The sequence below is a fragment of the Nipponia nippon genome, unplaced genomic scaffold (genome assembly GCF_047370975.1).
Source record: "Nipponia nippon isolate SJK-2023a ecotype South Korea unplaced genomic scaffold, ASM4737097v1 scaffold_35, whole genome shotgun sequence".
Lineage (NCBI taxonomy): Eukaryota > Metazoa > Chordata > Aves > Pelecaniformes > Threskiornithidae > Nipponia > Nipponia nippon.
In genome coordinates, this window is record NW_028262353.1 from 2,391,114 (window position 1) to 2,414,115 (window position 23,002).

Here is a 23,002-nt window from a genome sequence, read left to right on the forward strand (position 1 = left end):
TTCCCTGTACCCCCCCCCCCCCCCCCCTTTCTCCCGCCCGGTTTTGGGGGTCGGACCCCCAGCCCGGTGTGGGTTGGGGGGGGGGGGTCCCAGCCCTGCGGGGGGTGCACGGGGGGGGTGGGGGGGCTCTTTGCCGAGGGGGGTCCCGGGGGGGGCCCCCCCTCACTTGCGGTGGGTGCCCAGCATGACCTTGGTGATGAAGGTGACGATGGCGGAGGCCGGCTGCTCGGGGTCCAGCTCGGCGAAGAGGTGGCAGGCGTTGCCCCCCCCCGCCCCCCCCGCCTTCTTGGCCACGAAGCCAAAAATCCTGGGGAGGGGACGGACACACGGACACGGAGCTGGGGGGGGGGCCCGGGGCTGTCCCCACCCCAGGGGGGCCCAGCGCTGTCGTCCCCCCCCCCTCCCCCGGGGGGTCCCCTGGGCACTTACTTAGAGGTGGTGCCGTCCGCATTCGCCCACCTGCGGGGGGGGTTAATTAGTGGGATGCTAATTAGGCACCCCTCCCCCCGTGTGGCCCCCCCCCATTTGTGGGCCCCCCCCCCCGCTGTCACCTGCGGTCCTGGGGGTCGGCGCTGCAGTAGGTGACGCTGGAGACAGGGTAATGGCGGCGGAAGAAGAGCCTGGGGGGGGACAGGGGGTCAGGGACCCCCAGGGCCGATGGTACCTGGGGGTGACGCTGGGATGGGGGTTTAGGGACCCCAGGGACGATGGTTACAGGGGGGTGACGCTGTGAAGGGGGTAGAGACACCCAGGGATGATGGTACTTGGGGCAGGGGGGTTGACACTGGGAGGGGGGTTCAGGACCCCCTCTCAGATGATGGTACCAAGGGGGTGACGCTGGGACGGGGGCTTGGGACCCCCAGCGCCGATGGTACAGGTGGGGTGTTGCTGGGAGGGGTGTCAGGGACCCCAAGGGCTGATGGTACTGGTGGGGTGTCGCTGGGAGGGGGGTCAGGGACCCCAAGGGCCGATGGTACTCGAGAGGTGATGCTGGGACGGGGGTGTGGGGACCCCAGGGCCGATGGCGGGGGGTGTTGCTGGCGGGGGTGCGGGGGCCACTCACTTGCGCTGGCTGTCGGTGAGGGTGATGCCCTGCCCCGACACCTTGAAGTGGATGGGGGAGGCGGGGGGGCGCGGGGTGGCCCCCAGCAGGGTGCTGGTGGCCTTGGCCACCGCCTGCGGCCCCGTCAGCGACTCCGTCTCCACCGAGCCCAGGTAGAGCACGCTGCAGGCTGGCGACAGCGCTGGGGGCGGCCGGGGACCCCCGACCAGGAACCCCCTGACTGGGAACCCCCGACCGGGCACCCCCAACCGGGAACCCCCCGACTGGGCTACAGCCCCCCCGGACCCCCAAGTGGGGTACAGGCCCCCCAAGACACCAGGGCGCTGGGCACAGCCCAGTTGCCCTGTCCCAGTGCTCCCCCCAGCCAGGCACCCCATCCCAGTGCTCCCAGTCCCAGTGCTCCCAATCCCAGTGCTCCCAGTTCCAGTGCCCTCATCCCAGTGCTCCCAATCCCCCCCATCCCAGTGCTCCCAGTCCAAGTGCTCCCAATCCCCCCCATCCCAGTGCTCCCATTCCCAGTGCTCCCCATCCCAGTGCTCCCAATGCCCCCCATCCCAGTGCTCCCAGTCCAAGTGCTCCCAATCCCCCCCATCCCAGTGCTCCCATTCCCAGTGCTCCCCATCCCAGTGCTCCCAATCCCTCCCATCCCAGTGCTCCCCATCCCAGTGCTCCCAATCTCCCCCATCCCACTGTCCCCATCCCACTGTCCCCCTAGCCTAATGCCCCCATCCCAGTACCCCCCCATCCCAATACCCCCCATCCCAGTACCGCCATCCCAGTGCCCCCCAGTACCCACCTGCCCCCTGGCGCAGCAGGTCGGCGGCCGTGCTCATGTTGGGGGGCACGGGCACCTCCAGGCTCTCCTCCAGCGGGTCTGGGGGGACGGGGGGGACAGACGGACATGGGGACATGGGGACACAGGGACACGGGGACACAGGGACACACGGGCATGGGGACACACGGACATGGGGACACAGGGACATGGGGACACGAGGACATGGGGACATGAGGACATGGGGACACGGGGACACAGGGACATGGGGACATGAGGACACACGGACACAAGGACACGAGGACATGGGGACACACAGACACAGGGACATGGGGACACGGGGACACAGGGACATGGGGACATGAGGACACACGGACACAAGGACACGAGGACATGGGGACACGGGGGCACATGGACACAAGGATATGGGGACATGAGAACATGGGGACACACGGACACGGGGACACAGGGACATACAGACACAGGGACATGGGGACATGGGGACACGGGGACAGATGGACATGGGCTGGGGCCGCTGCCAGGACCCCTGGCCCCCCCCGCTCTGGGGGGGGGCATTGGGGGGGCGGGGGGACATGGGGGGGCACCTCATGGTGGGGGAGCTCAGTTTGGGGAGGGTCACCACATTTGGGGGGGGTCACCGCACTTGGGGGGGTGTCATCACATCTGGGGGGGTCTCCACATTTGGGGGTCCCCCCATTTCGGGGAGGGGGGTCACCTACCTTTGCTGGGGATGCGGAGGGCGCAGGGCAGGGAGATGGGGGTGATGGAGTGCTGCAGCACCAGCGCCGGCAGGCTCCCTGCGGGGGGGGGAGGGGGTGTCAGGGACCCCCACCCCCCCCAGCCCCTCCCCAGCCCCCCGAGCCCCCCGCCCCCAGCCCCCCCTCACCGAAGTGGGGCTCCTCCTGGCACCCCTTGATCTTGACGCCCCGGGGTCCTGTCTCGATGAGGAAATGGCGGACGAGCTGCTCCTGGGGGTCCCCTGGGGGGGGGCACAGGCCAGAGCCCATGGGTGCCCCCCCCCCCGGGGAGTGGGGGGGGCTGGGGGGGAGTCTATGGGGTGCTGGGGGGGTCTATGGGAGCCTCTATGGGGTGTTAGGAGGGCTTTATGGGGTGCTGGGGGGGCATGGGGTGCTGGGGGGCTCTATGGGGTGCTGGGGGGTCCATGGGGGGCTGGGGGGCCTATGGGAGCCTCTATGGGGTGCTAGGAGGGCTTTATAGGGTGCTGGGGGGCATGGGGGGCTGGGGGCTCTATGGGGGCCTCTATGGGGTGCTAGGGGGGCTCTATGGGGTGCTGGGGGGTCCATGGGGGGCTGGGGGGTCTATGGGGGCCTCTATGGGGTGCTAGGGGGGCTCTATGGGGTGCTGGGGGGTCCATAGGGGGCTGGGGGGTTCTATGGGGGACTCTATAGGGTGCTGGAGGGGCTTTATGGGGTGCTGGGGGTTCCTATGGGGTGCTGGGGGGTCTATGGGGGGCTCCATGGGGTGCTGGGGGGGCTCTACGGGGTGTTTCAGGGCATGGCAGGGCTTTATGGGGTGCTGGGGGGCTCTGTGGGGTGCTGTGGGGTCTATGGAGTGCTGGGGGGTCATGGGGGGCTCCATGGGGTGCTGGGGGGCTCTGTGGGGTGCTGTGGGGTCTATGGAGTGCTGGGGGGTCATGGGGGCTCCATGGGGTGCTGGGGGGGCTCTATGGGGTGTTTGGGGACATGGGGTGCTGTGGGGTGGCTTTATGGGGTGCTGGGGGGGTCCATGGGGTGCTGGGGGGCATGGGGGTGTCTATAGCGTGCTGGGGAGCTCTATGGGGTGCCTGGGGGGCATGGGGTGCTGGGGGGGTCTATGGGGTGCCTGGGGGCCCTGGGGGTGCCCAGGGGTGCTTCGGGGTGCCGGGGGGGGGGCCAAGCAGGATGTTGGGGGACACTGGGGTGCCCAGGGGCTTCACGGGGTGACGGAGGGGGACACTGTGGGGTGCCCGTGGGTGCTGCCCCCCCCCCCCCCCAGGGACGCAGCGAGGGAGGGGGGCGCGGGGCTGCCCGGGATTTGGGGGGGCGGGGGGGGGTCCCTACCCTTGGCGGGGGGCAGGCAGCGGGGGGGCGGCGTGGCCACCTTCAGCGCCAGCCCGTAGGCGCCCTGGAAGGAGCTGCTGTGGCGGACGATGAAGGACCCCGGCGCCTTCCCCTTCAGCAGGGCGACGGCTGCGGGGGGGACCCCGCCGTCACCCGCAGGCCTGGGTCCCCCCGGGTGATGGGTGGGGGGTCCCCAACCCAACCCAACCCCCCCCCCCCCCCCCATACCTTGGTCCCGGGAGAGGCCGGGTTTGTACCAAAATTTGGACGTGTCCTGCACAAAGGTGACGCTGGCGGCGGCCTCGGCCTCGGGGGGACCCTGGCACCCATGGGTGCCCCCCGGGCTGCACTCGGGGGCGAAGGAGACGTGTTGGGGGGGTGATGCTCGATCGCGGGGACCCCCAGGCGCCGGTGGGTGCCGCTTCTCCGGTAAGGGGGGTTGTGGGGCGGGGGGCTCGCAGTAGGCTGCGGGCGGGGGGAAGGCGGGGGTCGGGGAGCCCGGCACCTCCCCGGGGCACCCATGGGTGCTGCTGCTGGGCGAGGCGGGCTGGGGGCCGCTGCTGGGTGCGGGGGGCTCGGTGGGACCCCGGCCGAGGCTGCTGGGGGGGTCCGGGCTGTCGGGGTACCCCCCAGCACCCAGGGCCTGGGGGGGCCGGCGCAGGGAGCTGGGGGCTTCGGGGGTCCCGCGCCAGGGGCCCCCCTCGCCCGGGCTCCTCCGCTCTGGGGGCAGAGAGAGGGAGGGAGGGTGGGACCCCGCTCAGCACCCCTGTAGGACCCTTGGGGGCCCCAGTAACCCCCCAGTAGCCCCCCAGTAGCCCCTTTGCAGCCACCCCCCAGCCCCTCTGTGGCCATGAGCCCTCCAACAAGCCCCACTAGCCCCAGCACCCCCCCCAGTGGCCCCTTTGAACCTCTAGCCCCCCCATTAGCCTCCCCCCACCCCCTCTGCGGCCACTAGCCCCCCCCCCCCCCCATTAGCCCCTTTGCCCCCCCCCATTAGCCCCTTTGCCCCCAGCAAGCCCTGTGCCCCCAGCCCTCTGCAGCCACTAGCCCCCAACAAGTCCCACTAGCCCCAGCAAGCCTCCCCAGTAGCCCCTTTGAACCTCTAGCCCCCCATTAGCTTCCCCCCAGCCCCTCTGCAGCCACTAGCGCCCAACAAGCCCCACTCATCCCAGCAAGCCCTTCCAGTAGCCCCAGCAAGCACCGCGGTAGCCCCTTTGCCCCCCAGCAACATCCTCCCAGCCCGTCTGTGGCCACTAGCCCCCCTATAAGCCCCCCCAGCCCCCCAACTAACCCCCCCATAACCTCCCCATTAGCTCCTTTACACCCAACAAGCCCCCCCCCGACCCTCTGGCCACTAGCCCCCCGTAAGCCCTCTCAGCCCTTCTAGGCCCCCCAAACAACCCTCCCGCCCCCCCAACACAACCCACTAGCCCCCATAACCCCCCTCTTAGCCCCTTTGCCCTCCCCAGCCCCTCTGTGGCCACTAGCCCCGCTATTAGCCCCCCCCCACACACCCCACTAGCCCCCGTAACCCCCCCACTAGCCCCTTTGCCCTCACCGGTGGGCTCCTGGGGGTCCGGCTGCCCGGGGATGCCGTAGCCTTCGCGGGCCTCCAGGCCGGGGGGCTCGTAGCCCACTTTGCCGTAGAGGTCCCGGGGGGGCCTGGGGGGGCCCCGGCTGAACCCCAAGCCCGGGCGGCCGCAGCGGGGGCAAGCAGGGGGCTCAAGGGCTTCGCCGGGGGCCGGAGGGCGAGCGGCACCCCCCCAGTTTTCACCCCCCTGGTCTAAGCGCACCCCATAAAGCGGGGGGGTGGCGAGCGGGGGGGGGCCCTCGCCCCCCCAGCCCTGGCAGTCCTGGCAGGGGCAGAGGGGGGCCAGCTCCCCCAGCAGCAGGTAGCCCCCCGCCTGGCGCCCGTAGCCACAGGGGGGGAAGCCCTCAGAGAGGGAGCGGTGAAGCCCCCGCTTCTCGGGCCCCTCCGCGCCCCCCTCGGCCCCGTAGCGGGGTCCCTCGGGGCGGTGGCGGCAGGAGCAGGGGGGGGCCAGGCTGGCCCGGCGGCACAGCGGGGGGCCCGGGGGGGCGTAGGGGGCCGGGGGCCCATGGGGCGGTGGGGACCCATGGGACGTCGGGGTCCCATAAGGGGCCGGGGTCCCATGGGATGGTGGGGACCCGTGGGACGTTGGGGTGCCATGGGAAGTTGGGGACCCATAGGGTGTCGGGGACCCATGGGACGTCGGGGTCCCATAAGGGGCTGGGGTCCCGTGGGATGGCGGGGTCCCGTGGGATGGCGGGGTCCCGTGGGATGCTGTGGTCCCATAAGATGTTGGGGTCCCATAGGGTGATGGGGTCCCATGGGATGCTGGGGTCCCATGAGATGTTGGGGTCCCATGGGATGTTGGGGACCCATAGGGTGTCGGGGACCCATGGGACGTTGGGGTCCCATAAGGGGCTGGGGTCCCATGGGATGGCGGGGTCCCGTGGGATGGCGGGGTCCCGTGGGATGCTGTGGTCCCATAAGATGTTGGGGTCCCATAGGGTGATGGGGTCCCATGGGATGCTGGGGACCCATAGGGTGTCGAGGTCCCATAGGGTGCTGTTATCCCATGGGATGTCGGGGTCCCATGGGACGGGAGGGTCCCATAGGGTGCTGTGGTCCCATGGGACGGCAGGGTCCCATAGGGTGCTGTTATCCCGTGGGACGTCGGGGTCCCGTGGGACGGCAGGGTCCCGTAGGGTGCCGCTATCCCGTGGGACGTCGGGGCGCCGTGGGGTGCCGGGGTGCCGTAGGGCGCGCCATCGGGGTGCTCATCCTCCAGGATGGGGGTCTCCCGCTCGCCTGGGGGGGCCCCCCGCACCCCGAAGCCCCCCAGCAGCCGCTCCAGCTCCTGGCGCTCGGCGGCGGTGGGGGGCGGGGGGCGGCCAGGGGCGGGGGGCTCGGCCGCGGGGTCGCCGCCGCTGGGGGGGCCGGGGGGGGGCGGCGGGGGGTCGGGGCCCCCCCCGGGGCTCCGGGGGCTGGGTGCCCGCTTCTTCTGCACCCGGGCGTAGGGGCTGCCGTCCAGCGGCCCCCGCGTGTGCGGGAGCTCTGCGGGGGGGGGGCCCCCGGGGGGCGCCGGCCCCACGCGCCCCCGGGCAGCCCCCCCAAAACCCCCCGGACAGCCCCCCCCCCAAACCCCCCTGGTGCGCATGGGGGGGACCCCGGGGATGGGGGGGACCCTGGTGCCCATGGGGGGACCCTGGGGACAGGGGGGGGCCCTCATGACCATGGGGGGGGACCCTGGGGATGGGGAGGACACTGGTGCCCAGGGGGGGACCCTGGGGACGGGGGGGGACCCCCATATCCATGATAGGGACCCTGGGGACGGGACCCCAGGGATGGGGGGGATCCTGGTGCCCATGGCGGGACCCTGGGGACAGGGGGGACCCTCATGACCATGGGGGGGGGGGGGGGACCCTGGGGATGGGGAGGACCCTGGTGCCCATGGGGGGACCCTGGGGACGGGGGGACCCATGTATGTGGGGGGGACCCCAGGGATGGGGGTGGGAACCTCAGGGATGTGGGGGACCCTGGTGCCCATGGGGGGGCCCTGGGGACAGGGAGGGGACCCCCATATCCATGATAGGGACCCTGGGGACGGGACCCCAGGGATGGGGGGGGACCCTGGTGCCCATGGGGGGACCCTGGGGACAGGGGGGGACCCTCATGACCATGGGGTGGGGGGACCCTGGGGATGGGGAGGACCGCCATGTCCATGACAGCGACCCTGGGGACCCTCACGCCTATGTGGGGACCCCGGGGCCCCCCGCGCCCACTGGGGACCCCAGGAATGGGGGGGACCCGGGCCCCCCGCGCCCCCCGCGCCCCCCCGTACCCTCCAGGCTGTCCTCATGGCGCAGGTTGAAGCCCTCGTAGGAGTCCCAGCGCACGGCGGGGTCCCCCAGGCCGTAGTCGACGGAGACGGCGGGGTGGGTGCGGAGGGGCTCCCAGCCTGGGGGGGCACGGGGGGGGGCACCCATGGGTGCCTGCGGGGGGGGTTGGGCACCCAGCCGGGGGGTCCCCGCGGGTGCCCCCCACCCCATCCCACCTTTGATCCTCTCGGGGCCGGAGGAGAAGACGAACTCGACGCTGGCTTCGAAGGGGAAGCGCTCGTCTGGGGGGGACACGGGGGGGGGTTGGGGGTGCAGGGGGGGGCACAGCCCAGCCCCCCCCCCAAATCCCCCCTTGCACCCCTCTTTCCTTGCACCCCATGTGCAGCACCCTGAGCCCCCCGTGCATCCCCAAACCCCGCAGCTCCCCCAAAACCCCCCAACCCCCCCAAATCCCCCCGCCCCCCCCCCCCCCCGCCCCCCCCGCCCCCCCCGCCCCCCCTGCCCCCCACCTTGCCAGGCCTCATCCAGCTCGTCCTTGCGGAAGCCGAGCTGGGTGCCGTGCAGGGTGCAGGTGTGGAATTGCACCCGAAAAACCACCTCGCGCCCGGGCGCCCGCCGCTGCTTGTGGTAACACTTCACCTGGGGGGGGGGGGGGGGGGCACCGCCTGAGCGCACACGCGTGTGCAAGGCCCCGCCACTGCACACCCACCCCCTGCACCTGCACCCCTTGCATGTGCACCCCTTGCATGCCCCCCCTTGCACATGCACCCCTTGCACGATGCTTGCACATGTCCCTTGCACGCTCCACCTTTGCACGTGCACCCCTTGCACACCCCCCCTGCACACACCGCCTTTGCACGACGCTTGTACATGTCCCTTGCACGCTCCACCTTTGCACACCCCCCTTGCACCTGCACCCCTTGCATGTGCACCCCTTGCATGCCCCCCCTTGCACATGCACCCCTTGCACGATGCTTGCACATGTCCCTTGCACGCTCCACCTTTGCACGTGCACCCCTTGCACACCCCCCCTGCACACACCGCCTTTGCACGACGCTTGTACATGTCCCTTGCACGCTCCACCTTTGCACACCCCCCTTGCACACCCACCCTTGCACACCCCCCTTGCACATACACCCCTTGCATGCCCCCTTGCACACCCCACCCTTGCACACTCCACCCTTGCACGTTCACTCCTTGCACGCCTCCCCTTGCACGTCCCTTGCACACCCCACCCTTGCACATACACCCCTTGTGCATGCACTCCTTGCTTGCCCCCCTTGCACACCCCGCCCTTGCACACCCCACCCTTGCATGTGCACCCCTTGCGCGTGCACTCCTTGCAAGCACCCCTTGCACATTGCACCCTTGCACGTGCACCTCCCCTCGCACACCCCCCTTGCACACCGCAACCTTGCATGCCCCCCCTTGCACATCTCCCTTGCACACCGCACACTTGCACGTGCACCCCTCCTTTGCATGCCTCCCTTGCACGCCACCTTGCACGTGCACCCCTTGCAACCCCCTTTGCACACCCCCCTTGCACCCCCCTTGCACACTCCACCCTTGCGTGTGCACCCCTTGCACGCCCCCTTTGCACACGCCCCCTTGCACGTGCACCCCTTGCACGCCCCTCTTGCACACCCCACCCTTGCACGTGCACCCCGCGCCCCCCCCGCGCCCCCTCACCATCACGTCCCCCTTCAGCAGCAGGGCGGGCTCCAGGGTGACGCAGAGGCTCTGGGGGCCGGGGCCGCAGGTGCTGCTGGGGGGGGGGTGAGGGTCTGGGGGGGCCCCGGGACCCCCCGACGGGGGGGGAAGGGTTTGGGGGTCCCCGGGCCCCCCGGCGGGGGGGGGGGGGGGGAGGGGGGGGGGGGCCTGGGACCCCCGACGGTGGGTGTGAGGGTTTGGGGGGCCCCGGGACCCCCCGACGGGGGGGGGGGGGTGAGGGTCTGGGGGGGCCCCGGGACCCCCCGATGGGGGGGTGAGGGTCTGGGGGGGCCCGGGACCCCCGGCAGGCCCGGGGGGGGGGGGGGCACACACTCACTAGACCCCCGAGGTGTAGACGAGCTGCATGGACTGGTAGATCTTCAGGAAGGGCTGGTAGCCTGCAAGGGGGGGGCATTAGCCCGGGGGGGTCCCTGCCCGGGGGGGGTCCCTGCCTGCCCCAGGGGTCCCTGCCCTCCCCGGGGGGCCCTGTCCCGGGCGGTCCCTGCTGGGGGGGGTTCCCTGCTGGGGGGGGTGCTTGCCTGCTTCCGGGGGTCCCTGCCCGGGGGTCTCTGCCCTCTCAGGGGGTCCCTGCCCGCCCTGAAAGGGTCCCTCCTGGGGTGTCCGTGCTGGGGGGGTCCCTGGGGGCGGGTCCCTGCCCGGGGGTCCCTGCCCGGCGGTCCCTGGGGGGGGGTGTCCCTGCCGGGGGTCCCTGCTGGGGGGGTCCCTGCCCGGGGGTCCCTGCCCGGGGGTCCCTGCTGCGGGGGGTCCCTCCTGGGGTGTCCGTGCTGGGGGGGGTCCCTGCCGGGGGTCCCTGCTGGGGTGGTCCCTGCCCGGGGGTCCCTGCTGGGGGGGTCCCTCCTGGGGGGGCCGTGCTGGGGGGGTCCCTGGGGGCGGGTCCCTGCCCGGGGGTCCCTGGGGGGGTTCCCTGCCGGGGGGCCCTGCGGGGGGTCCCTGCTGGGGGGGTCCCTCCCGGGGCGCCCGCGCTGGCGGGGGGTCCCTGCGGGGGGTCCCTGCGGGGGGTCCCCTGCCCGGGGGGGTCCCTGCCGTGGGTCCCTGCGGGGGGTCCCTGCTGGGGGGTTCCCTGCTGGGGGTTTCCCTGCTGGGGGGGGGGTCCCTGCGGGGGGTTCCCTGCTGGGGGGGTCCCTGCCGGGGGTCCCTGCTGGGGGGGTCCCTGCGGGGGGTCCCTGCGGGGGTGGCTGCCCGCCCGCTCACCGGCGCCGGGCTCGAAGGCGGGCAGGGCGGGCAGCAGGACGTGGTGCAGGAAGAGGGGGCTGCTGTTCATCCGGATGCTGCCCGAGAGCAGCCCGCTGAAGTACTCGATGTACCTGGGCAGGAGGGAGCTCAGCACCCCCACCCAGCACCCCGCACCCCAGCACCCGGCACCCCGCACCCCAGCAGCCTGCAACCGGCATCCGGCACCCAGCACCCCCCCAAACCGGCACCCTGCACCCCCAGCACCTTGCACCCCCAGAAACTGGCACCCCGCACCCCAGCACCCTGCAACCGGCACCCTGCACCCCCACAAACCGGCACCCACCTCCCCCAGCACCCAGCACCCAGCACCCAGCACCCAGGCAGGGAGTTGGGCTCCTGCCCCCCATTGCTCCATCAGCCCCCCCACCAGTCCCCTTCCCTGCAAGCCCCTCCGGAGCCCCCCGGCCCCCCCGACCCCCCCATGGCCCCCGGAGCCCCCCCGGCCCCCCATAGCCCCCCATGGCCCCCCATGGCCCCCCCGGCCCCCACCTCCTCTGGGAGGGCTGCAGGGCGCCCGCCACCTTCTCCTCGCAGAACTTCCTCATGGTGAGGGTGCCCAGGGCCTGGTCGGCGCTGGGGGGGGGGCGTCAGGGGGCCCCCCGAGCCCCCCCCGACCCCCCGGCCCCCAAATCCCCCTACAACCCCCCCAGAACCCCCCATACCCCGCCTTTGACCCCCTACACCCCCCCATCCCCCTGCCCCCCATCCCCCCCCATACCCTCTGCCCCCCAGGCCCCCCGCCCATGCCCCCCCATTCCCCCAGGCCCCCATCATCCCCCCTCACCCCCGCCCCCCCATCACCCCCCCTCACCCCCGGCCCCCCATCACCCCCAGCTCCCCTGGCCCCCCATCACCCCCCCATCACCCCCTCACCCCCAGTCCCCCATCACCCCCCTCACCCCCGCCCCCCATCACCCCCCTCACCCCCAGCCCCCCCTCACCCCCGGCCCCCCCGTACCTGGCCGAGACCCTGCTGTAGTGCATGTAGGCTGCCACGATGACGCCCGTCTTGCCCTTACTGCCCTGGGGTGCCGGGTGTCAGGGCCCCCCCAGCCTCAGCCCCCCAGCTCCCCCCAGAGCCCCCCGGTTCTCCTATGCTCCCCCATGTTCCCCCAGCCCCCTAGAGCCCCCCAGTTCCCCCTGTAGCTCCCCATAGCCCCCGGTTCCCCCTATGCCCTCCCATGGCCCCCCATGGCTCCCCCAGCCCCCCATACCCCCCCGGCTCTCATAGCCCCCCAGTTCCTCCTAGACCTCCCATGCCCCCCCAGTCCCCCCCCATAACCCCCCAGTTCCCCTCCTAGCCCCCTGCATGGCCCCCCAGTTCCCCCTATACCTCCCATGCCCCCGCAGCCCCCCATAGCCCCCATAGCCCCTCCTAGCCCCCTATAGCCCCCCCAGTTCCTCCTATGCCCTCCCATGGCCCCCATAGCCCCCCCATAGCCCCCCAGTTCCCTCTATAGCCCCCCGTAACCCCCCCATAGCCCCCCAGTACTCTCTATAGCTCCCTGTAGCCCCCCCATAGCCCCCCAGTTCCCTCTATAGCCCCCCGTAACCCCCTCATAGCCCCCCATAGGCCCCCAGTTCCCTCTATAGCCTCCCTACAGCTCCCCCACCCCCCCAGTTCTCTCTATAGCCCCCCTATAGCCCCCCCAGCCCCCCAGTTCCCCCTATAGCCCCCCATAGCCCCACAGTTCTCTCTATAGCCCCCTGTAGCCCCCCTAGCCCCCCAGTTCGCTCTATAGCCCCCCTATAGCCCCCCGTAGCCCCCCAGTTCCCCCTATAGCACCCGTAGCCCCCCGTAGCCCCCCCAGTTCCCCCCAGTCCCCCCACCTTGCAGTGCAGCACGGCGACGTGCTGGGGGTGCGCCCGCAGCCAGCCCTCCATCGCCTTGCAGATGGAGCAGAGCTTGTCCAGGGGGGGGGCGTGCAGGTCCGGCCACCCAAAATCCTGCACCTGGGGGGGCACTGTCAGCCCCAGGGCCCCCCCGGCACCCCCAGACCCCCCCGGCACCCCCCAGTCCCCCCTGCACCCCCCCTCCTCCTCACCTTGGGGTTGAGGCGGGCGATGTCCCGGCGCTTCTCCGACAGGTTGAAGAGCTGTGGGGTGGGGGGGTCAGGGGGGTCTGGGGGGGTCGGGGGGGTCGGGGGGGCTGGGGGTCATGGGGACCCCCGGCTCAGGGGAAACTGAGGCACAGCCCCAGCTCTGCCGGCCCCTGCACCCAGAGCACCCAGGGGGGTGCTGCCCCACAGCTGGGACCCCCAGTGTCCTGCCCCACAGCTGGGACCCCCCCATGTGCTGTCCCTGCTCTTGGGGACCCCGCTGTCCCACAGGTGGCACCCCCAGTGTCCTGCCCTGGGGGACCCCCCCGCCCCTGGGGACCCCGGTGTCCTGGCCCCATCCCGTCCCCAGGGACCCCATGTCCTGCTCCTGGTGACCCCGCTGTCCTCCCACGCTGTCCCGAGGACACCATGTCCTGCCCCAGTCCTGTCCCCATGGCCCAGTGTCCTGTGCCCATGAATCCCAGTGTCCTGTCCCCATCGACCCCTATGTCCTGTCCCCACCCTGCCCTTGGGGACCCCAACGTCCCCATGCCCCCATGGCCCAGTGTCCTGTCCCCATCCTGTCCCCATGGCCCAGTGTCCTGTCCCCATCCTGTCCCCATGGACCCCAATGCCCTGTCCCCACCCTGCCCTTGGGGACCCCAATGTCCTGTCCCCATGGCCCAGTGTCCTGTCCCCATCCTGTCTCCATGGACCCTGGTCTCCTGTCCCCATCCTGCCCCTGGGGACCCCAGTATCCTGTCCCCATGGACCAGTGTCCTGTCCCCATCCTGTCCCCATGGACCAGTGTCCTGTCCCCACCCTGCCCTTGGGGACCCCAATGTCCCCATGCCCCCATGTCCCGTCCCCATGGCCCACAGCACCCCAGCCCCATCCCCGCCCCACCGGACCCCCCCCATGCCTCCCCGCCCCCCAGGGTCCCCCCGGCCGCGGGGACCCCACCGTGTACTTGTCGCGGTGGCGGGAGGCCAGCATCTGGGCCACCTCGCGCAGGTGCCCGCGGTAGCGCGGCTCCTCCAGCCCCGCGGGGAAGCGCAGGCAGATGATGCGCTCCGTCACGTAGGTCAGGTCGAAGTCGAACTGCCGCTGCATCACCTGCTCCAGGCTCAGGCTCCTGGGGGGCACCGGGGTCACCCCTGCGCCCCGGGGCCGCGGCACCCACCCCGGGGCCACAGCACCCCACCCTGGGGCCATGGCACCACCCCAGGGCCACGGCACCCCACCATGGGGCCACGGCCACCAACCCAGGGCCACGGCACCCACCATGGGGCCACGGCACCATCCTGGGGCGATGGCACCCACCACAGGGCCACGGCACCCACCATGGGGCCCTGGTACCCACCGTGGGGCCACAGCACCCACCATGGGGCCCTTGGCACCCACCCCAGGGCCACGGCACCCACCCCGGAGTGACAGCACCCACCGTGGGGCCCTGGCACCCATCCCGGGGCCACGGCACCCACCCTGGGGCCACAGCACCCACTGTGGGGCGATGGCACCCACCCCGGGGCCCTGGCACCCACCCCGGGGTGATGGCACCCACCGTGGGGCCACGGCACCCATCGTGGGGTGACGGCACCCACCCCGGGGCGATGGCACCCACTGGAGCAGCCCTTGCCCCCCAGGCTCCCCCCCAGCACCCCATAGCCCCCTGCACTCCCCCCAAAGCACCCCATAGCACCCTGGATGCCCCCCTCCACAGCACCCCGTAACCTCTGGGCTTCCCCCCCCAGCACCCCAATATCCCCTTGTTCCCCTCCCCAGCACCCCATAACCCCTGGTCTCCCCCCCAGCACCCCAAAATCCCCTGTCTGCCCCCCCAGCCCCCCTACCTGGGCAGGGTGCTCCGCTGCCGGGTGCTGTTGAGGGACTTGGTGGAGCCCTGGGGGGGCACAGGGGGTCCCGGGGGGGCACAGGGGGTCATGGGGGGGCACAGGGGGTCCCGGCCACAGGGGGTCCCGGCCACGGGGGGGGCACAGGGGGTGATGGGGGCACAGGGGGTCCCGGGGGGCACAGGGGGTGATGGGGGCACAGGGGGTGATGGGGGGCACAGGAGGTCCCGGGGGGGCACAGGGGGTGGTGGGGGCACAGGGGGTCCCGGGGGAGGCACAGGGGGTGATGGGGGGCACGGGGGGGCACAGGGGGGCACAGGGGGTGATGTGGGGAGGCACAGGGGGTCCCGGGGGGGCACAGGGGGTGATGGGGGTCCCGGGGAGGCACAGGGGGTCCCGGGGGGCACAGAGGGTGATGGGGGGCACGGGGGGGCACAGGGGGTCACAGGGGGTGATGGGGGGAGGCACAGGGGGTTCCGGGGGGCACAGGGGGTGATGGGGGGCACAGGGGGTCCCGGGGGGGCACAGGGGGTGATGGGGGCACAGGGGGTCCCGGGGGGGGGCACAGGGGGTGATGGGGGGCACGGGGGGTCCCGGGGGGGGCACAGGGGGTGATGGGGGCACAGGGGGTCCCGGCAGGTCCCAGCCACGGGGGGGGGGGGGGCTCACCAGGTGCTCGCTGCGGCGGGCGGGGGCCGTGCTCCTCCGCTGGGGGGCAGAGGGGGCTGTGGGGCGAGCGGGGGGGGGCGCGGGCCCCGCCGGGGGGCGCGGGGCCCTGCCTCAGTTTCCCCGTTCCTGCCCGCCGCACTTACCAGCTCGGGGGGGGGCAGCGCCTGGCAGGGCGACGTCACCTGCAGGAGTCGGGGGTCACCCCGGGCCCCCCGCCCCACACGGGACCCACGGCAGGGGCCCAGGGCAGGGCCCGGCCCCAGAGGGGGACCCCAGCCCCACAGCAGGGACCCCAGCCCCATGCCCGCCGCACGGAGCCCACAGCAGGACCCTATAGGGGGACCCCAGCCCTATGGAGGGTCCCCAACCCCACACCCTGAACAGGACCCCACAGAGGGACCCCAGCCCCATAGAGGGACCCCACCCCCATCGCAGGACCCCACCCCCACAGCGGGTCCCCGCCCCCCGAGCCCCCCACCCCCCCGGCCGCTCCCTCCCCGCCGCCCCCGCCCCCCCGTGTTGTTCTTGGCCCGGGGTCCGGCCGGGACAGCGGCTGCCATTGACGGCGCCGGGGGGGGCCGGGGGGGGCGGGCGGCACAGGGGCCCTTTCACCGCCCCTGCCTCAGTTTCCCCAAGCAAGACCCCCCCCATTTTTGCCCTGCCCCCCCCGCCAGGGGGGAAACTGAGGCACGGGGGGGGTCAATCTGGGGAACCCCGGCATCCGGACCCCCCACCCCGTGCTGTGACACTCCTGTCTCCCCCGTGGCCCTCCCAGTCCCCATGGGACCCCCCCGGGCCCCCCCAGACCCCCACGGCCCCCCCAGGACCCCCCCGAGACCCGATGGGCCCCCCGGACCCCTCCGGACCCTCCCAGGACCCCACAGGACCCCATGGGACCTCCCGGGACCCCTCGGACGCACACGCCCCCCCACCAGGACCCCATGGGCCCCGGGGACCCCCCCGGAACCCCCCGGGATCCCCTCGGACCCCCCACAGGCCCCCTGGGACCCTCCGGGACCCTCCCAGACCATCCCGGACCCCCCAGATCCCCCCGGACCCCTTCGGGACCCTCCGGGACCCCCATGGGACCCCCGGACCCTCCCAGACGCCCCCCCGTCCTCCAGCCCCCCCCCGGACCCCCGGGACCCCCACGAGCTCCTCGGGACCCCCACGACCCCCCCAGATCCTCCCGAACCCCCCAGACCCCCATGGGATCCCCACGCCCCCCCGCCCGGGACCCCTATGGGATCCCCCCGGAGCCCCCCGACCCCCCCCCCAGACCCCCATGGGACCCCCCGGCCCCCCCAGGACCCCTATGGGACCCCCCCCGGGCTTCACCTCGCTGCCGGGACCCCGCCCGGCCGGACACTGCCCCCGTTGTGACCGCCCCGCCCCCCCCCCCCCCCCCCGTGTCCGTCCGTCCGTCCGTCCCCGCGGTTTGTCCAGCTGCGGCCCCGGGCCGCCGGCCAAGGCCAGCGTTGCACAACGGGGGGGGGGGGGGGGCCACAAAGGGGGGGGGCCACCCGGTGCGACCCCCCCCCGACCCGCAGCAAGGGGGGAGGGGGGGCTGCCACCCCCCGGCCCCCCCTCACCTTCGCCTCGCATCGCTTGTGGCTGGCGACCTTGCAGACTGGGGGGGCAAAAGGGGCATCAGGACCCCCCCAGCCCGGACCAGTCCGGCCGCCGGCACCCCCAGTAATCCCCCCCCAGCACCCCCCCACTCCCGACCCCCCCCCCCCGAACCCCCCACTCCAGTTTCCTCCCACCCGGGGGGTCCCAGGGGGGTCTGGGGGGGGCCCTTGGGGGTCTGAGGGGTCGTGGGGGGTCCGGGGGGTCCCAGGGGGGTCTGGGGGAGCCTGGGGGTTCCCGGGGGGTCGTGGGGGGTCCGGGGGTTCCATGGGGTCCCGGGGGGTCTGGGGGGGACGTGGGGGTCCCATGGGGTCCCAAGGGGGCCTGGGGGGGGCGTAGGGTCCTGTAGGGGTCCGGGGGAGACTGGGGGTCCCGGGGGGTCCTGGGAGGGGTCTGGGGGGCCCGGGAGGATCTGGGGGGTCCTATAAGGGCTGGGGGGGGCAGGGGGGGGGGTCCGGGGGCATCCGAGGGGTTGTGGGGGGCCCAGGGGGTCCCGGGGGCATCCGTGGGGGTCCTATGGGGTCCTGGGGGTCCATGGGGGGGTCCTGGGTGGGTCCGGGGGTGCCCGGGGGGGTCAGGGGGGTCCAGGGGTGCCCATGGGGGGTCAGGGGGTCCCGGGGGGCCCAGGGGGGTCCAGGGGGTCCCGGGGGCATCTGTGGGGGTCCTATGGGCTCCCGGGGGCCCATGGGGGTCCTGGGTGGGTCCGAGGGTGCCCGGGGGGGTCAGGGGGGTCCCGGGGGGGCCCAGGGGGCGTCAGGGGGGTCCGGGGGTCACCTCTGCAGACGAGGCCCTGGGGGCCGAGGGGCTCCCCGCAGGCAGCGCAGGCCCCCCCCCGCCGCGACGCCTTCTCCCGGAAACTGTGGGGCGCGGGGGGCTGCGGGGGGACACGCGTGGGCGGGGGCAGGGGGCCGGGGGACCCCCGCGGGGGCTGGGGGCGCAGGGACACACGGACACGCAGGCCGTGCGCGCGTGTGCACCGACAGACGGACACGCGGCACCCCGCAGGCACAGGGACACACGGACACGCAGGCCATGCCCGCGTGTGCACCGACAGACGGACACGCGGCACCCCGCGGGCACAGGGACACACGGACACGGCACCCCGCGGGCACAGGGACACACGGACACGCAGGCCGTGTGCGCGTGTGCACCGACAGACGGACACGCGGCACCCCGCGGGCACAGGGACACACGGACACGGCACCCCGCGGGCACAGGGACACACGGACACATCACCCCATGGGCACAGGGACACATGGACGCACAGGCCGTGTGCACGGACGGACAGACACATGTCACCCCACGGGTGCAGGGACACACGGACACACAGGCCATATGCATGGATAGACGGACACACGGCACCCCATGGGCACAGGGACACACGGACACGCAGGCTGTGTGCATGGACAGATGGACACACAACACCCCGCAGGCAGACGGACACACGGACACACAGGCTGTGCACGTGTGTGCATGGACAGACGGACACACAGCACCCCATGGGCACAGGGACACACGGACACGCAGGCTGTGTGCACAGACAGACGGACACACAGCACCCCATGGGTGCAGGGACACACAGACACCGCGTCCATGGGTACACGGACGCACACGTGGTGCCCACAGGGACACACGGACACAGACACCACCCCCACATGTGCACGGACAGACGGACACGCGTGTCATGCCCACAGGCATGGGGACAGACGGACACACACGCCATCTCCATGCATGCACGGACAGATGGACACACGTGTCACCCCGAGTGTGCAGGGACACACGGATGCCATGCCAGTGGGTACAGGGACAGACGGACACGCGTGTCACCCCCGCAACCCCCGGGGGAAACTGAGGCACGGAGCCCCCCCCCAGCGCGGGCAGCTCCAGGCCCCCCGTGTCCCCGTGTCCCCCTGTCTGTCCCCGTGTCCCTGTGTCCCCCCATCTGTCCCTGTGTCCCCCGTGTCCCCCCGTGTCCCCCCTGTCCTGGCCCCCGGCCGGGGACACCGTGTCCTGCTCCCCGCCTGTCCCCCCCCATGTCCCCCCCGTGCCCCCTCCTGTGTCCCCTCATGTCCTGGTCCCCGTGTCCCCCTGTGTCCCCCTCCCGTCCCCCCGTCCCCTCCCCGTGTCCTGGTCCCCGTGTCCCCCCCGTGTCCCCCTCCCCATGTCCCGTCCCTCCGTGTCCCCCTGTTTCCCCCCCCGTGTCCCCCGTGTCCCCCACATGCCCCCCGTGTCCCCACCATGTCCCCCCCCGTGTCCCCTGTGTCCCCCTCCCGTCCCCCCCCGTGTCCTGGTCCCCGTCGCCCCCCCGTGTCCCGTCCCTCCGTGTCCCCCTGTTTTCCCCCCCGTGTCCCCCGGGTCCCCCGGGTCCCCCACATGCCCCCCTTGTCCCCTGTGTCCCCCTCCCGTGTCCCCCCCGTGTCCTGGCCCCGGGCCGGGGATGCCGTGTCCTGCTCCCCGCCTGTCCCCCCGGTCCGCCCCCATGTCCCCCCCCGTGCCCCCTCCTGTGTCCCCTCATGTCCTGGTCCCCGTGTCCCCCCGTGTCCTGGTCCCCGTGTCCCCCTCCCCGTGTCCTGTCCCTCCGTGTCCCTCACATGTCCCCCCCGTATCCCCGCCATGTCCCACCCCGTGTCCCCCGGGTCCCCCTGTTCCCCCTCCCGTCCCCCCCCGTGTCCCCCCCGTGTCCCCCCCGTGTCCTGGCCCCGGGCCGGGGACGCCGTGTCCCCACCGCAGGAAGCGGGGCCGGGCCCAGCCCAGGAACCGGAGCCCCGGGGGCGGGAGCGGCCGGGCCCCCCCGCGACGGCGCCGCGCTTCCCACGGGCGGGGGGCGTGGGAAGGGGGGGGCGGGGAGGGGGGCGTGGGAAAGGGGGTCGGCGGGGAGGGGGGCGTGGGAAACGAGGGAAAGTGGGAAAAGGGGGACAGTGGGGGGCGTGGGGGGCGTGGGAAAGGGGGGGCGTGGGAGGGGGGTGGGAAAGGGGGGCGTGGGAAAAGAGGAGGGGGAGGCGTGGGGGGGACTGGGGGGACAGCGGCGGGGGCGGCGTGGGAAAGCAGCTTGGGGGGGGTGCAGGACCGCCGCCCCCCCCCAGCCCACTCGGCTGGGCCCCGGCCCACTCGCGTCACGCGTGGGGAGGGGGCGGCGGGGCGGGACCGCGTGGTGGGGGGGGGGGCACGGGCAAACCCCGGGAGTAACGCGGGGGGGGGTGTCCCCGCCGCAATCCCCCCCCCTCCGCGGCCCCTGCCCCCCGGTTCCCACGGGAGACCCCCCCCCACGCGTGCCCCCCCCCCCCCGGAGCCCCCCTCCCCATTCCCTACCGTGTCGGTGCCGTCGCGGCGCCCGAGCGCCCGCAGCAGCGTCCCCACGGCGCCCGGGGGCTTCATGGCGGCGGGGCCGGGGGGGACACGGGGGGACGCGGACACGGGGGGGGGGCGCGGACACGGTGGGGGGACGCGGACACGGGGGGGGACGCGGCCACGGGGGGGACGCGGCCACGGGAGCGGCGCCGGGAGCGGCTCCGGACCCCACGGGCGGCCCGAGGCTGGGCCGGGCCCGCCCCGGCTTCCGCGCCGCCCGGAGCCGCTTCCCGTGGCCGTGGGGGGGGGACACGGGGCGGGGGGGGGACGGGACACGGAGGGGGACAGCGCCAGAGCGGCTGAGGCCGCGCCGCGTCGTGACACGGGTGGAGCCGCTGCCTCCCCCCCCCTCCCCTTACCCTCACGGCGCCGGGATCCCCCCGTGCTCCCGGTCCGGAGTGGGGCCCCCCTCCTCCCCCTCCCCCCGCGACCCCCCCCGCCGCCTCCCCGTGGGTGCTGCCGGCCCGGGGCGGGGCTGGGGCACAAGGGGTTAACGGGGGGGGGACGACGACAGGGGCCTCGGCCCGGGCGCTACAGGGGACCGGGACTCCCCATAGGGGCCGGGGGGACGCTGGGCCCCCCCCGCCCCCTCGGGGTGCCCCTGGGCTCCGGGGGGGCTCGGCCCGGGAGGGTGCGGGGGGGGTCTGGGGTGCGGGGGGGGGGGGGGGGATTGGGGGCGCAGGGAGGGGTTTCGGGGCGCAGGGAGGGGTCGGGGAGCGCAGGGGGGGTCTGGGGGCGTGGTGAGGGGTCTGGGGGTGCGGGGGGGATTGGGGGCGCAGGGAGGGATTTCGGGGCGCAGAGGGGGTCTGGGGTGCAGGGGGGTCGGGGGGCGCAGGGGGGTCTGGGGTGCGGGGGGTCTGGGGGCGCAGGGAGGGGTTTCGGGGCGCAAGGAGGGGTCGGGGGGCGCAGGGGGGGGTCTGGGGGTCCCCCGCAGCCGCCCTGGGGCTTCCCCCGGCGGCCATGGCCCTGCCCGCTTGCGGGGGGTCGGCTCCCCCCCCGCTCCCCCCCGCCCCCCCCCGCTCCCCACGGGGGGTCCGAGCCCGCCCCCCCCACCCCCCCCGCCCCCCCGGGAGAGAAGGGGCCCCCGAACCCCACCTGTGGGGCGCCGGGGGGGTGCGGGCAGCAGGGCCGGGCCCAGCACCGGGCGCCCCCCCCGCGGCCCATGGCCTCCCCCGGCGCTCGGCCGCGGCCGCGCCGCTCGCGGGGCGGGGGCGCGTTTGGGCGGAAAGGCCGCAAAAATGTACAACCGTACAAACCAACAACCGTACAACCGTACAACCGTACAAACCAACAACCGTACAACCGTACAAACCAACAAACCAACAACCGTACAACCGTACAACCGTACAAACCAACAAACGTACAACCGTACAAACCAACAAACCAACAAACGTACAACCGTACAACCGTACAACCCAACAAACCAACAAACGTACAACCATACAAACGTACAACCGTACAAACCAACAACCGTACAAACCAACAACCGTACAACCGTACAAACCAACAAAATAAACAAAGCAGCGACCGAGCCCGCGGGGCCCCGCGCCCGGGAGCAGCATGGAGGGAGCCGGAGGGACGCGGGGTGGGCGACCCCCGATGGGGAGGCGGGGTGGGTGACCCCCCCCGTGGGTGACCCCGAATGGGGACGTGGGGTGGGTGACCCCCCGTGGGTGACCCCCGATGGGGAGGCGGGGTGGGTGACCCCCCGTGCGTGACCCCGATGGGGACGCGGGGTGGGTGACCCCCTGTGCGTGACCCCGATGGGGACGTGGGGTGGGTGACCCCCCGTGGGTGACCCCCGATGGGGACGCGGGGTGGGTGACCCCCCCCGTGGGTGACCCCGAATGAGGACGTGGGGTGGGTGACCCCCGATGGGGACATGGGGTGGGTGACCCCCCATGGGTGACCCCGATGGGGACGCGGGGTGGGTGACCCCCGAAATGGGGACATGGGGTGGGTGACCCTCCATGGATGACCCCGATGGGGACATGGGGTGGGTGACCCCCGATGGGGAGGCGGAGTGGGTGACCCCCCATGGGTGACCCCGATGGGGACGTGGGGTGGGTGACCCCCGAAATGGGGAGGCGGAGTGGGTGACCCCCGATGGGGAGGCGGGGTGGGTGACTCCCCCCGTGGGTGACCCCCGATGGGGACGCAGGGTGGGTGACCCCCTCGGTGGGTGGCAGAGGGGGAAACGTGGGGTGGGTGACCCCAAACAGGTACGCGGGGTGGGTGACCCCCAAAATGGGGAGGCGGGGTGGGTGACCCCCTCCCCCGTGGGTGGCAGAAGGGGGAACATGGGGTGGGTGACCCCCTCGGTGAGGACGCGGGGTGGGTGTCCTTCCCCGTGGGTGGCAGAGGGGGGGACGTGAGGTGGGTGACCCCCAAATGGGGATGTGGGGTGGGTGACCCCCCCGTGGGTGACAGGAATGGGGACATGGGGTGGGTGACCCCCAAAATGGGGACACAGGGTGGGCATCTCCCCCCGTGGGTGGCAGAGGGGGGGATGCGGGGTGGGGGTCCCTCTTGGTGGGTGACAGAAGGGGGGACACAGGGGTGGGTGTCCCCTGCAGTGGGTGACAGAGCGGGGGAAACGGGGTGGGGGTCACTCCCAGCGGGTGACAGGAAGGGGGACGTCGGGTGCGGTGTCCCCCTTGGGGGTGACAGAAGGGGGGATGTGGGGTGGGCGTCCCCCCCAGCGGGGACAGGAGGTGGGT

The 23,002-nt window shown here is 73.4% G+C and overlaps 1 protein-coding gene across 7 annotated transcripts; it reads right to left on the reverse strand.

Annotated features, from left to right (window-relative positions):
* Positions 1-44: 44 nt before the first annotated feature.
* TNS2 (tensin 2) lies at positions 45-21,475 on the reverse strand. Of its 7 annotated transcripts, none has more exons than XM_087771551.1 (27): positions 20,244-20,342; positions 17,709-17,808; positions 16,898-16,935; positions 15,449-15,487; positions 15,306-15,344; positions 14,637-14,686; positions 13,747-13,918; positions 12,790-12,840; positions 12,575-12,697; positions 11,703-11,767; positions 11,234-11,317; positions 10,703-10,815; positions 9,828-9,888; positions 9,470-9,545; positions 8,290-8,419; positions 7,996-8,061; positions 7,783-7,899; positions 5,475-6,995; positions 4,145-4,636; positions 3,917-4,045; positions 2,743-2,835; positions 2,576-2,653; positions 1,860-1,937; positions 1,064-1,244; positions 552-620; positions 430-459; positions 45-307 (listed from the first exon to the last, which is right to left on the reverse strand). In XM_087771551.1, the coding sequence occupies exons 1-27, from the start codon at positions 20,307-20,309 to the stop codon at positions 163-165; spliced, it is 4,206 nt and encodes a 1,401-aa protein (XP_087627677.1). In that variant the 5' UTR covers positions 20,310-20,342; the 3' UTR covers positions 45-162. The 7 variants fall into 7 exon arrangements, with proteins under 7 accessions (XP_087627677.1, XP_087627673.1, XP_087627676.1 ...); XM_087771550.1 differs by lacking the exon at positions 20,244-20,342 and adding an exon at positions 21,378-21,475 and having other exon boundaries at positions 46-307; XM_087771547.1 differs by lacking the exon at positions 20,244-20,342 and having other exon boundaries at positions 9,470-9,542; positions 17,709-18,869.
* Between the last annotated feature and the right edge of the window lie 1,527 nt (positions 21,476-23,002).

Bases quoted from the DNA above. Each gene is read 5' to 3' on its own strand.
- TNS2 (XM_087771545.1), bottom strand. From the start codon at position 18,663: ATGGAGATGGCGTGTGTGTCCGTCTGTCCCCATGCCTGTGGGCATGAC. The intron at 15,345-15,448 runs GTAAGTGCGGCG...TCTGCCCCCCAG, and splicing joins CGCTGCCCCCCCCCGAGCTG to CGGAGGAGCACGGCCCCCGC. The intron at 1,245-1,859 runs GTGGGTACTGGG...GGCCGCCCCCAG, and splicing joins CCTGCTGCGCCAGGGGGCAG to CGCTGTCGCCAGCCTGCAGC.